The sequence below is a fragment of the Anoplopoma fimbria genome, chromosome 13 (genome assembly GCF_027596085.1).
Source record: "Anoplopoma fimbria isolate UVic2021 breed Golden Eagle Sablefish chromosome 13, Afim_UVic_2022, whole genome shotgun sequence".
NCBI classification, from domain to species: Eukaryota; Metazoa; Chordata; class Actinopteri; order Perciformes; family Anoplopomatidae; genus Anoplopoma; species Anoplopoma fimbria.
The window spans coordinates 649,663-664,173 of NC_072461.1; the positions used below are offsets into that span (position 1 = coordinate 649,663).

The 14,511-nt window shown below is 40.1% G+C and overlaps 1 protein-coding gene across 1 annotated transcript in view; it reads left to right on the forward strand.

Annotated features, from left to right (window-relative positions):
- The window catches only part of LOC129101371 (GDNF family receptor alpha-2-like), a 46,720-nt gene that overhangs the window by 8,938 nt on the left and 23,271 nt on the right, over nt 1-14,511 (forward strand). The window contains exon 3 of the mRNA XM_054611160.1: nt 3,713-3,799. Within this exon, the coding sequence (XP_054467135.1) occupies nt 3,713-3,799 (87 nt within the window). The remainder of the gene's footprint in view (nt 1-3,712; nt 3,800-14,511) is intronic.

Here is a 14,511-nt window from a genome sequence, read left to right on the forward strand (position 1 = left end):
AATATGCTGCTATGCCATAAAGATGATTGCTGTTTTTACGAAAGTTTTGCAGGATTTACACCATATTTAAAATTTACTACCTGACACCAGGTATTAAAATGCTGATTTAGGTAAGAGCATGTGTAGCTATTCATATTAACATTACATTCACATAGCCAAAGGCATGAATGGAAATTTCAGCACTCATTTTCTCAGCTGTGTTTGCCCACCATGCCTGGCTGGATTGGAATTGTGACTTGAAATATTATTCTGAGCTAATCCAATATTCTATTTGTATGGTTTAGAATTGAGTTTAAAATGTCAATATCACTTCAAACGCTGAGCCGTTAACTTAATTTATGCTTCAACTTGTGTTCTGTTAACCACAATTTGAAAAAAAATGCATTTGTAGTATCACTTTACTTTATCTTGCCTTTTTGAAATGAGCACATTATAGGAGGAAGTCGAGTCGAGCAGCATTTATCTTAATGTAATAAAAATGTGTATTCCCATATTCTAGTGTTCTCTCTGATACATTTCTATAGAATACAAGTGTGCTTTGAGAAGTGCTTTAAAGAGGAAAGTGTTCTGGATAGCCTGATCTCCACTGACAGCTCATTTGCAGACTTCGGGAGCTCTGACAGCAGAGGCTCGGTCACCTTTTGTTGCCAGCCGAGTTCGTGCAATAACCAGCAGGGCTCTGCAGAGGACCTCCGGCTGTGCTTCAGGCTGCTCAGGCTGTGCTAAGCTTTCTTTGTATGTGATTAATACAAGAACAAAACTGTTGCAATTTATTGTTATTATTTAAAAAAGAAGTAATATTTTCCCAACACTTCCTGCAGCAATATTATATAGGAACAAAATCAGTATAGGGCACCTTTAAAGAACAAAACAAGGTGAATGACGGTTATTAAAATTGACTTGGCTTCCAGCCATAAATGGTTTGCCAAGAAAGTATCTAAAGGATCCATAGGACAGTTTTCATGACCCCAAGAGATTAGTTTCATTGATAATGCATATGAAAAGCATGAGTGATGGCGCCCAGCGGTTTCATAAAACCCCTGATGGCGAAGGAGAGGCAGTATTCCTCTCTTGCTGCGACTACGGAAAGGCCTGCATGTCTGTCTGAGCCGTGCCGGTCATGCTCCAAACTGTCAGAGCAAATGAAGTCAAACGGGGGCTTAATTACAGCGATACGTTGTTGCCCTGGGGCTAAAAACATCCTATCACTAAACAGCTGGGAAGAATTCTCTATTATGAATGCATAATTGGGTCCAGGATGACTGTCAAAGAGCACTATTTTTTTAAAGTACAACAAGGCCTCCTGCTGTGGGGGTTTTCACATCTTAAGGGTGTGTGTGATTATAGTGTGTTTTGCAGTTTTATGATTCTGCACGGCTTGTAACATTCATGTAAATAAGCTTTAAATATTCACTAACTAGAGCTGCTTTTGTGGTTTGACGTTAATGTTTTATAGGATCACCGCTGTAGAGTTGTACTTTTGAAATGTAATGTGCCTTAACAGTGTTTGATCCCAGGCTGATTGTGCAGTGAAGCTTTCCTACACTGGAAGGAGCTGCCTGATCAAAATGCTAAGCAACCTCATTTGTTTTGCTTTTGGCAAAAGATAGGGCATCCTTTATTCCATGTTGCTCTGTACAGCACAAACTGTTCTTGGTGTAGCGGAAGAAGCATTACCTTTTTCCGAGGAATATTTACTTCTTTTTTTAAATATACAAGGAACAAGGGCTAACATGGTTGTTGGCCGGGCAAGTGGTAGTCTTGAACTCCTGAAAGGCTTCTAAAGCACTGTAGCTTTGTAGGTAATTGTTACAATTAGAATCACTGAACGATATCAAGTCCGGCAGCATCTCCATTCCCTTTGTCTGGACAGAAATTTAACATTACCGTAGATGCGGGCGATGCCAAGGCATCAGGAAAAAAATAAAACAAAGACAAAGATACATTTTCAAATAAATTCATGTGCAGACACATCTTTCAATACACAAACAAAGAAGACAAATAAGGAAGGCCCAAGTAGTACACTCAAAACTTGGAGGATTTAGGTAATTTTCTCTAAGTCTCTCTGTCACCCTTTATGTGTTTCTCCTTTCTCTCCTCCGTCTTTGTCCTGACTCCATTTTCCTCTCCTTTGTGTCTCTGGTCTGCTCTTTTTTTATTTTTCAAACACACATACAATTCCCAACTGTGCCAGATGTCAATAGCTATATACTCAGAGAATGGCCAGCTGAGCTGTCCCATCTTGTTATGATTGTCAATATTGATTGAGAGGGGAGATGTAGAACAAGACGTAAAGCAATGACTCTAAACAAGTCTGTGGTTGGTTTACACTGCGGACAAATTATGATAAAACATTCCCCTTATTCATTCCCTTTTCCCTTAATTATCCAACTTTAGTCATTCCTTTTTACTGTGTGCCAGTGTGTACATATCATCATGTGCTTTTGATCAGTTTTAATGGACAAATTCAACTTTTAGTGAGGTATCAACACATATCTGAAGTTATTACAGAATATTTGATGATTAAATATGTGTACCAAATGCATGAATAAGACTGAACTGTATGTACTGCTAAATACACACACACACACACACACACACACACACACACACACACACACACACACACACACACACACACACACACACACACACACACACACACACACACACACACACACACACACACACACACACACACACACAGACAAAACAACATGTTGTTGCTTCATCCGTTTTAGTAAGCATCTGAGGAGGATGTCGATAAACAAAATGTACTATATCTATTGATTGGACCTATTGAGCAGCGCAGTCTTATACTGACAGGTTTCAGATTTTCTCATTTGTAGCAGCGGGCCTCCAAACCTTCCTCACAACACCCTCTCTGTGTTTCTGTTGGGATCAGAATGCAAAGCTATTACACACTGGAGGGTTTGTCTCAATCACACCGAATGGCTATGAATTTTAAATGCAGGATTAGGGCCTACAGAGAAGCAGGCACACGGGAGAGACTCAGTCAGTTGAGTGCTAATTTGATTTTAATTTTTTCTTTTTTTTTTAACAAACAGCTCTTGCAACATTGTTAGTAGGGAAGATGCATTGCTCGTGCTTTAGTCCTTCGGCTGCTCCCCCCAATTCAACCACAGCAACAAATACTCTGTCCAAAAAGAAAATGATCCTGGTGAACATCCTGTTTTCCATATGAAAAAAAAAAAACTAACAGCTCATAGCTGGAGTCAGTTGTTGGTCAGCCAGTCCAATACATGGAAATGACATCATAGAAATCTCATTTAATAAAGTGTTTCCATTAGGGACAAGAACTGTATTGTTCTTTCAAGGGGGGATGCTCAGTGTCCTTCCACTCAGTTCTGCATTAGTGGGTTAAGTCCCTCTCAAACCCTAGCTGAACCAACCGGGCCTTTTTTAAGTAGAGCATTGAACGTCTGTGGTCCGAAAAGACGTTTCTTAGAGTGGAGAATGAATTCTTGCACACTGTAAAGCGAGCTAGATATTAATAGATTAATGAAACATTTCGTAACGAAAGTGTGGCGCCAAAGGCTTGGCCTGCATTTGATGGGGCATGGCCTTCGAAGGCTGACACCAGCTAGAATGCATTCCTGTATCTGTTCTTTGGAAATGCTCAAATGCTCTGCTCTGCTTGAAATGTAACGTCGTCCATTTGAGTGATAATTAATCTTCACTTTTGTTTCAGGTGGAGACATGGATGACTCATCCCCGTATGAACCTGTAGCACCAAACCGACACCCTGATGTGTTCCGCTTGGCCTCCATCTCTTCAGGTATTACAGGTTTGATTTTAACTCTTTGTGGTTTATCTTATAAGTGGAAATATTATGTAAATATGCATTCTGGAGATGGTAAGATGGGGGTTCTTTTGTGATAAATAACAGTGTAGAGGATAAAGAGCCTGTGTCATTCTTTCCGCACTGGCATTCCATCAGTCAACTGTCCTGAATGATTTGGGTGCTTTTCATTTGATCTTTTTTGTGACCTATGGCGATTGTTGTGAGCTTGTGAGGTAAACCATATTCTCAGTGTATTACCCCATATTTTCCCAGCTATTGATTTAGCTTTCAGTTTGATTTCCTATTTGGTTTACTAATTAAACAGCCCAGCACTCATCAGTGGAGCTATAGCCTGCTATTTAATTTACTGGTTATTGTCGTCATGCTATCACCAATCAATGCAGATCGTATTATAAAACAGAGCTACATTGGTTAATGCAGTGCTGAGAAGCAAATTATACAATAGGTGTGATGAGATACAAGGACGACGCCTGTCCATTGCCAGAGCAACAGTCTACAGTCAAATTCAATCGTTTTCTTTCATCCAGTTCTCTGACAGAAATTTCCAGAGGATGTTCTCTTCTATTTTTCTTTTTTGCCAAAAGCAATCTACAAACACTGAAGCCAACTCATTTCCTTTTCTTTTGGCTGATGTATCTTGCTTTGTTTTATAACTGGGAGGTACAAGAAAGACACGCTTTTTGTATAATCCCCTTAGCTTGAAATCAGCTATGTATCACTTGTTTTTGAAAATGCGAATGTTATTGACTGATATTTTGAAAGGAGGGAATACCAGAATGAATATGAAAAAGTGCAGGCTTTGATTATTTTGGAATTTTGAGAAATGATGGCAAACTACCATCCCTGATTAAAGTGCATCCAGAAAGCTTTCAGAAAGCGCGTTCATCCACCAAGGCTGCAAAATCTTCCAAAAAATTATTTTAGCTGTTTAGAAAATGCTTCTGGATTTGAGATCTGCACCAAAATATACATAGTTAAAAACGACATGCTGATCATTGATTAGTGTTTTTAGGGCTTTGTACAAGGGTAAACTTTCAAGTTAGTAAGACTCATGACCACTGAGTTATGACCATTTAAATGTATCCTGTTGTTGCGACAAATATAGCTGAAATGCCATTAAATATTACAAAGACAATTCAGAACAGATACAGTATGTGCTTCTATCATTTAAATATAGCTGCAGTTGCACCATGGGCTTGATAAATATGGCCATATGTGGAATAGAACTTCAATGATTAAGCAACAAGTTATATATATAATTAAAAAATTTGCTAGAGACTGGATGACATTTGTGGTTGAAAAAGCACAAAAATATTTGAAATTTTGGAAAATCTGTGTAAAATGCATGGATATAATCCAGTTCAGGATTAGTGAGTGCAAAGGGAAAAGTACTTCCTAAGTGCTGTTATTGGTGTATGTTTATTACTTTTGAGATGCCCTGCTAACAAACATTCAAGCGGGAGATAATAATCAAAGCGTATGAGTGCAAGTGCCCTGGTAAAACAAGGAGCGCAGTACAGTGCACCTAGACATATTAAGATACAACAGGGGAGTCATTACTGCATGCATTTTGCTTCAGCTGTTTCTTGCATTCTCTCCAAGGTGAAATATTGGATTTGTTCTCTAAAATCTGTTTAGCCGCAAGCTTTCCTCATTATTTATCAATTCTGAGGACAGAGTAATTGATTGTGGCACTGAGAGAAAACCACAGGCAATCGGATAAGTAATTACACACTTGTTTTATGAAAATAATTCTCATTTCGATAACTAAACCACATAAAAATATTAATAATCCTGTCTACAAATGTTAAACTGCATAGAGACCTGGGGAATATATGATATCTGGTTGGTTGATGAGGACAGAGGAATGTATACTCTCCAAGAGGAAAGGTAGGAAATTGAAAAATAATCTCTGCTACTTTAAAAGTTTTTGTCTGGGAGGAAGATAAGGGACAGAAGTTGTGATAGAAATGAAAAAGAATTATATACTATTGAATGCCCTCACGCATTTTCTCTCTGAAGTTTAAATTAAACAGAACATATGGAGACTCAGTTTCTGCATTGCCCCAAGTGATACCTGCAAAACTATTTCACACAGTCTTCTCCTTCTAATGGGACTGTGTACTTTAATCACTCATTATTGCATATCTTCAAACTGAAAATTAGCATGCACTGTACACACAGACAAAAAGACAATGAATACATTCAACCCAGTCTTGTCCGTCCCTTAAATAAGAGGCTGCCCTTCCGCGACGACAATATCTGCTTCGTTAGAAACACAAGATAGAATTCTGCTCCTCCTGTCCTAGCTTCGCTGGCACTGTGCACCTACATCAGCAGTGTTTTATCACCTCAATGCTCAGCACAGTTGCATCCAGGGCTGACGTTAGTGTCCTCATCCACATCATTTCCACTGACTTCTTTGCTGTGATGGCAATGAGGCACAATGGAGTCTCATGGTCACATCTCTCAGCACTAAAGGGTGAGGGAGCAAGTAAGTGTAGTTTGTGTTGTGTACAAAGTAGACTGCCTTCAGTGTCACAAAAGAAACAAGAAACAAATAACCACCATGTACCTACTGACTATTTACTAACGCTGAGAAGCTGTTCGAGGTAGCTGAGTGAATAAGTCAGCGAGGTTACTAGGTTGTATGAACAGTTGTTAAAGTCGTGTTTCTCTGGTTTAGAGGCACAAAAATAATGTAATCTAGAGAGCAGCCATACGAGGGCAGCAGGTTCTTATGGACATTTCCATATTACTGCTTTGCGGTTTGCGCTGGGCTTGCCAACGGTTCAGCGCACATTGCTGCACTCTAGTGTAACCAGATTGAAAAAGTCGCTGTAGCGCCACGCAAGCGATTGGAAATAATGGGTTTCAGACTAGTGGTGCTGTCGCCGCATTGTTTGTGAAGGGCCCAATAGGCTTCTCTATCAACAGGAAGAAACTTGTTCCCCATCTTATCCAAGAAGTGCAGTGTCAGAAAGATTCTTCCACCTTTTGGCCCACTGTCACAGTGTTTGATGCTGCACACCTGCCCACCTGTCTACATTCTGCTTTAGCAGTCTGGTTATTGCTGGGTGTTGCTCTCTCCTGTGACCTGTGACTCTTAATCACTATGTCATGCTGTCAGTGTCAGGGCAGAGGGCATGGTTATCTGATAGATGATGGAGATGATAGATGGAAAGAGAGTAAAGGTCATATAAGGAAGAAAACATGTGAATGGGACAATACTGAGAGCTGGCTGGAAGTGAGTTTTGGTTACCAGCAAGTGGGAATGCTGTGAAAAACACTGGTGTTGTCTTTGGGATTGCTGTGGACAGCTCCAGTGAGCATAGTATAATCAGCACCCGTGTTGTAAATCTAAAGCTCTCTTAACACAAGTAGGCAGGGCTTTGTAGCAAGTCACCCTTGTTCAAACTTACAGCTGACATAATCACATTCTGATTTAAGCAATATAATGAAAGAGCAATGTACTATCTCAAGATTCATTTCCACTACAAACATACCTGTTACATTCAGCAGATAAAAAGTGAGTGAGACATTGAGAAACACAGAGAGAAAGAGAGATAATGTGCAAATTACTTTTGCATCAACATTTCGTTACCAGCCGCGACAGCGTTGCTGGTAATGTTTTCACCTTGTGAGTCTGTGTGTGATTCCTGGAGACTGTAGCGAGGACTATAACAGTTTTGATTACTGACGCAGGTGTATATTTTTAGATATTTTATTCAGTAAAACACTTTTAATAGAACACGATAACAAAATGCTTTAAATGAATACAAAATATTTTAAATAGAAAAACACAAAACAAAAAAAACATTAAAACAATCAATAATATGTAAACATTGCAACCGTGCAGGACGCAGTAACAAAACTGGGGTCAAGATGCAGGTGTGTAGTTGAGATCAAAATTTAGATGGGTGTGGTCCCTAGCTATCAATTGTTTGTATTTCAAAATCTGCCATAACAAACTATAAAAAATATCACAGTGAAACCACACCCACAAGGACCAAGAAAGGTATATTTTCTACTGTAAGACCTACAAATAAAATATGAGATTTGGATGTTGACAGATTCAGTTATGAAGAATTATTCAGAATCATCAGCCTGGGACAGCAAGGTATATGCACATCCAGTAAACCTGATAGGGTAGAAGATACTACTTACCACCCCAGGGCACCGCCATATGCATAAATGATACCACAAGGCCAAGGGTGATGTTTTCTGAGAGTAAGGTAAAGTGTATGTATAAAATTGAAGTAAAAAGGTTTATGATAATGATTTTTAGATGTGCAGTCCAAGTTTTCCCAGACAGTGAAACAATCCGACCACAAGAGGAGTTCGCTAAGAACAATGTTTACAGTTAACAACCTGGAGACTAACCCACTTGTCTGAACACCCACGTCCAATAAAACATGATAAATCTCATGGGTGTATAAAGAATGCCCCAAGGATACACCGTAAGGATGCACGTAAGATAGACAGGAACAGGAAAAAAGAAGAGCTCTGAGACTCTCTTCATCACATATATCAGATGAAATATGGATACTGCTATTGCTCCATTGGGGAAATGAAAAAGGGACTCTTCCAGTAACAACAGCAAGAATATGGAAAATGTGACTGTGGGTGGGCCACTTAAACTGGGAGTGAGTAGGTTCCTCTACAGTGTGCCAAGTTGATAAAAGGAAATACATTATGAGGCCCAGTTTAGATCTGGAGCATTTAGGAGACAGATTAGAGTAAGACTAGGTCCTGTAAACAATGAGGAGAGGCTACATTTTCCTCTAAAGCCGGCCATGAATGTGATGCATCTGGTTCCAACCAGTTTGATAAAATTTTCATCTTGAAATTGGGGACACTAAGTCCTCCTTCCTGTCTGCCGAGTTGCAGGGTTGACAGTTTGAGGCAAGGACGCTTACCCCTTCAAATTAATTTCGAGATGAGACCATCGATGCTGGAGCAAAAGTTTACCCTTGGTAAAATATCCATGCTTGTGGGGAAATTGTAAAAAGTAACCATTTTTCATGTCAGCTTCCACCATACCTGGAAGCTTTTAATTGTAGTGGACTACAGACTTGGGGAATGTAATTAGAGGTATAATCGTCCCAATAGTTAGCCCGACTACCTTCACTAGACATTGAGGGGCACATACAGTAACACTATAGTCTTCAGTGCAAAGCTTAGGTACATTTACATAATGTATATTTAGTCTTGCAAAAAGATTTACTTGAATTGACTTGAATAATCCTCATCATCAAATGTTAGGGAGTGCTGAGTGAGTATTTCCCAAAGGAAATCTTTTGATAATCAGTTCTCTACCCCAAACCCCTTTAGTTGCTATAAGAATTGAGCGCAATAAGTAATATTAATGCATATTTTCTCTGCTCTAATGAAATTGGACTAAACGCCAGTGGGAATCTAACTAAATCAAACAAAAAGATGAAACATGAAGATGCTACGGGAAGGCATATTTGTCTTGTTTACAGTCCCAAACCTGCCAATGACAGACACCTCCTCACCCCTCCAGTTTATAGTTCAGAAAATAAATCACCTCTGGTGCCTGATGTGCTCATGCTAGTTTGTTTGATGCATGCAGAACTTTTTTTCAGCAACTTATTTTCTGTAATAATCTTAATAGCTTTTTGGTCTATGAATCATCACAAAATAGTGAAAAGTGCGCCACACAATTGCAAGGTGATGTCTTCAATTTGCTTGTTTTGACTGACTTACAGTCCAAAAGTCAAAGATATTCAGCTTACTATGATGGAAAACAGGAAAACAGAAAATCATCACACTTAAAGCTGGAAACAATGCATAACCGTTGTTTTCATGGTTCTAAAGGGAGGGATGCTGTACGAGTCAATAACCTATAAGAAATATACGAAGAATGTGGGGGAGAAACCTTCCTCCACAATGCACCAGGACCAAAAGATGAATTCTATATTACATACAGCATGCCAAGATATCATTAACTGTAATTGTTAATATGGTCCACATGAAATGTATTCTGTTCTCTTGACCCAGCGCTGAGTTAATTAACTTATTAGGAACAGAGGGCAGCGTAGAATCCTGCATTCAAGGGTCCCTCCAGGAATTAAGTTTAACATCCCAGTTAGACCTTGTATCTCTGAGTACTAAGCCTCTCACCTCTTAGCTCAGTGTGCCCACCATCCAATTAAACCCAGAAAGCTGTTTCTACAGCTTGGGAAAAAAAAGGACCAGTGAAACAGTCGTGCTCAGCATGCTGTTGGTGTGTTTGACATTTTGACTTTGCCCTCATAACAATTACTATTACTTAGGCAAACACTAAGATCTTCTTTTTCCAAGTGTAGAGTCGGGTTTTTGGGTTGTTAGGGGTCTAATTGTATCTGTGCCTGTGCTTGTTTGTGCAAGATTGGTTTTGTGTATTCTTGTGATTGTGGCTGTGTATATTTATATCACTTTGTTGATATGCTTCATTATTCTGTGTGAATTTTCTAATCAGTTTCGAGCCCTAGCTGGTCTCTCTGTGGGTCAGTAATGAGAGTTGTTGTTCGAAGCTCACTCATCAGAGACCCTTTGTTATAGTCAGCGTTTTTCTAACAAGTTTGCATTAAACAAGAGGGAATAATCCACAGAACATGTTTGCTGTTTCAGTTTGTTAGTATTTTTAGTTACTCTCTACTTGCACGGTGATAATGAGCACAGAAGCAGTTTGTTGATGTTGTGTAGGTTCACCAGACACACACATCCTGTTAGATTAGTTCACTACGTTCTGTATTATTGTCAGTGACGGTTGAAGGAGCTAAACAGCATGCATATTAAGACTGAGGGGGCCACTGAGGATGCTCATGTTTTGATTTCACAAGAGGAAGCTCAACTTGAAGGCAGATGTTCATAAACAGCTCAAGTATTTAGAAGTGTGTTTACAATGATTTAAAATTCCTTTGGACAGCCCTCTTCCACCTCCGCACGCACATTTATTCTCAAATACAAATATTTAGTCATCTCTCATCATTTACATCTGCCCTCGCTGTTTCTCATCTGCTACGCTTGTTCATTTTGCAGCAAAAATTTCATGCCCAGAGCTAAAACTCAGATGATCCCTCAGAACAGAAGACTTCACGAACTCTGCCGGTCTTCCTCTGATGACGTCTATACGTTGCTCAATAAAGCTTAGTGAGATGTTTTTGTAGATCCAGTGCACCGTGTTCCACCCCTCTGGAAACCCCACTGCGACACAGAGTACAGAGCTAATGACTGATGAGCCCTTTGACACGGAAATGCTTGACATGCTCCTCGGGGTCCGGACTAAACACTTCCCTAACAAGCTCTCGCACGCTCACCCAGGGCCGTATTAAATCCAAACTTTGGCACCTTTCCTAATTACTGAGAACATACCCGGAGCCAAGAGCCCCTTCTTAACCTGGGCTGAACTCCCCTCTGCAACGCAGTGTCCCTTGAGTATGGGATGATATATGAAATGCGGAATTCAAATTAGGCTGACAGAGAGCAATTACTGGGGAAAGAAGATCCCTTTCTCTTTGGGAAAAAAGCATCAAAATCCAGATACAGTGTGCATGAACATTTTTATCCACCTTTTCTCATTCATTCGTTCTCTGTCCACCTCCCTCACCTCCCTCTATTTCTCGTTATTATCCCTCTTTCACTTTTCTCACAGGAAAACAGATCTCATGTAATTTTCTGTATATCTCCGTTTGTCTCCCTATAGGTGTCCTCTATCTCACATTTTACCTCTCTGCTTCTTTTTCTTTTCACTCTCTCTATTCCTTTTATTCTCTTTCTTTCTCTCCCCATAAGTGTTGAGTGTGTGAGGAAAGAATAAATGGTTATTTCCACTACATTGCCATCAGTGGGGTCTAATTTATGATACCCATAGAGTAGAGAGCCCTATTAAAAGCCTATTTACAGTCAAACGGCAGGATCACCAAAAGCGATGCTTTAAATGTTGTTGACATCGACTAAACAGTTATGAGATCGCATTTTTTTCTGAAGCACACAAGGCAGTTGGGAGTAAACAACCTAAGCACATTTAAAACTGTTTTTTGTGAATTCCTGTTTTGTATTCCCCAAATGAATATGTCGCATTGTGCTTCATGCACAAATAAAACATCTCTGCGTACATTCATATTAGTTTACTCGGCAGCAAACAGGTGTCAAAATATAACAGGAAAAACATTATTAATGACTTTTCCTGCCTTTATTGACACTGATGTGCTGTGTTTAGTGCATCCATTAATCAATGTTGCCACCCACCCATTTATCTGTTCATTCATTCAGTCAATGCCTCGCTTGCTTATTAATGTATAGTACAACAGCCAGCAAGGTATGATGATAAACATGTTCATAGCATCAGAACTATTGTGATGCTATGAGTTTATGATTGCACTGCTGATGGGCTGGGTTAATTATTCTGAGGCTTCCTGAATTTAATTTAATTTAATTAATTAAGCCTTTATTAGTCCCACAATGGGGAATTTGGTTCTGACCCATCCCGGAGGAGCAGTGGGCTGCAATGAAGCGCCCGGGGAGCAATTTTGGGGTTAGGTGTCTCGCTCAAGGACACCTCGGCACGTAGAGGGGTTCGAACCACCGACCTTGTGGTTGCGGGTCATGTGCCACAGCCGCCCCATTAGGCTGTATTAATTGAAATCTCTCCAGCATGTCTCTCTAAGTGTCCGTCCAATCGGTTAGTCTGTGTCCTCTCATTTCATCTCTCCATCCGTCATGATCAGCTGCTGCAATCAACTGCTCAAGTCTCCTTTCCACTCTTAAAGCTTTTTCCATTTTTATATGTCTCGTATCATTAGCTTATCAACCCCTTTCTCCCCGCATTATAGCCGAATATGTTTGCTGAAAACCTTCATTGTAATGTACTTGGAAAATCAATTATAACTCTGCAACACAATACTGCACATTTCCCCTCCCATCACCACTTCTTTGCTTCCTTCCTCTCCTCCACACACTCTTGCTATCATTCTGTTTGTGTGTAAGCACGTCGGAGCCATCGAGTGGGCTTTGTGTGTTATGTTCGCCCCAGGACATCTTTTTGGGTTGAGCACCAAATTCAATCTCAGCTCCCCAATCAGAGGTAGTAAAAACCCGTCCATGCTGCAGCCTCAAAAGCGGCTTCAGTCCTGCTTGGTCAGATAATACTTTGTAGCTCATCCTTCTCCTATTTTCTTTTCATCCTGGACCCCCCAGTGGCCCACATTAGAGCCTGCAGATGGCCAGGGGAGATTTTGGATCTGCAATCCATCAATGTAATGTAGCCTGAACCACTGGACAGCCGCTCCGCTAACCTCTCCTCCAGCTGGACCGCACTAGCCCCCCTTCAGGCCCGCTTCAGCCAGGTTTGGCCCACTTTAGAAAAACTTTGGCCCCGCTTTGGCCTCTTCATGCCCAGTGCCAAACTCAGTTCTTTTTTGATTCTCGTTGAACCAACATCAACAAAGCTGCTCCCTCCTGACGAGGTCCAATAATTGTCTCATATCCTGCCTCTAAGGTTTGAAGTTTGTTACTGTAGCATAAGTACCAGATCTAAGTACATTCTGTCTGCCTTTTCAGTTACTTACACTAACAAGACGGAGTTTGCTATGCTGGCAGACATCTGCTGTGGATCATTTATCCACTCCCCTCATAGAGTGCAACGATTAAGAAGTTCAATTAATGATACAATGATGTCTTATTCTGATAGGAGTCATGAAAGTTAATGCTCTTATTATTCGAACAAAGAATGGAAGGTTCTCCCATGGTGGCCTGTGCCAAATATAAAAAGAGACACTATTTTGAACACCTACATCTGTTAAACTCAGGATATGTATCCTAACACCTTGCCTTTTTATCAGAGCACCTGCTACATTTTACCTTCTTAATACTTCTAAATGAAAGCCCTGGTTAACGGAAAGCAAAGTTTAAGTGTGCTTCCGTCTCTCTGTGAGGAGGTCACGATATCCTACTTCTACTATTCATCAGTGGCAGTGAGTTTCATTTTTATCTGACGTGATCTCAAACCACAAAGTCATTCATTTTGGGGGTTTGCTTATTTTTTATCCCCCCAGTTGTGATGTGATCTGTTGTATGTATCCCCATTTCTAGGATTGATAACATGAGATGCACCACTTGGAAACAACACAGCATCTCTAAAATAAATGGTCTTTTTCCTGCTCCCGGCCGTCTGATAGACACAGAGTGAGATTGGTTCTGTTGAATAAGAGATGAATCTCTCTGGGTGTCACCATACCGCTACGACCTCTGAAATATCATTATCTACAGGGGAGGGAGGTTAACTTCTCTAATATAGGCGGAATACAAGAGAGGGGGGCCACAAATGAACATGATCCTTTATTACTGATATATCTCAGGAAAAAGTGTGTTTTCTTACTGCCACTGTGGTATATGCAGTATCTCAGAACACCTAATGACATAATCTGTTTTCCACAAATATGATGTGTAGCCCGAGGGATAATTGCAATGTTTCAGTTTGTGATTACACAGGAGAAAAGACAACTTAATCTTGTACTTGAACCATCCAATAAGTGGATCATACAGCACAGCGTGGAGTATTTTCCTAGTCCTTGACCTTAGCACATTTTGGGCAGATATTACAGTATTTAGTGTTGTTTCCCAACAACCAGTGTTCACATCAATAAGTGCTCTTGTCAATATTTTCTGAAGGACTCCTG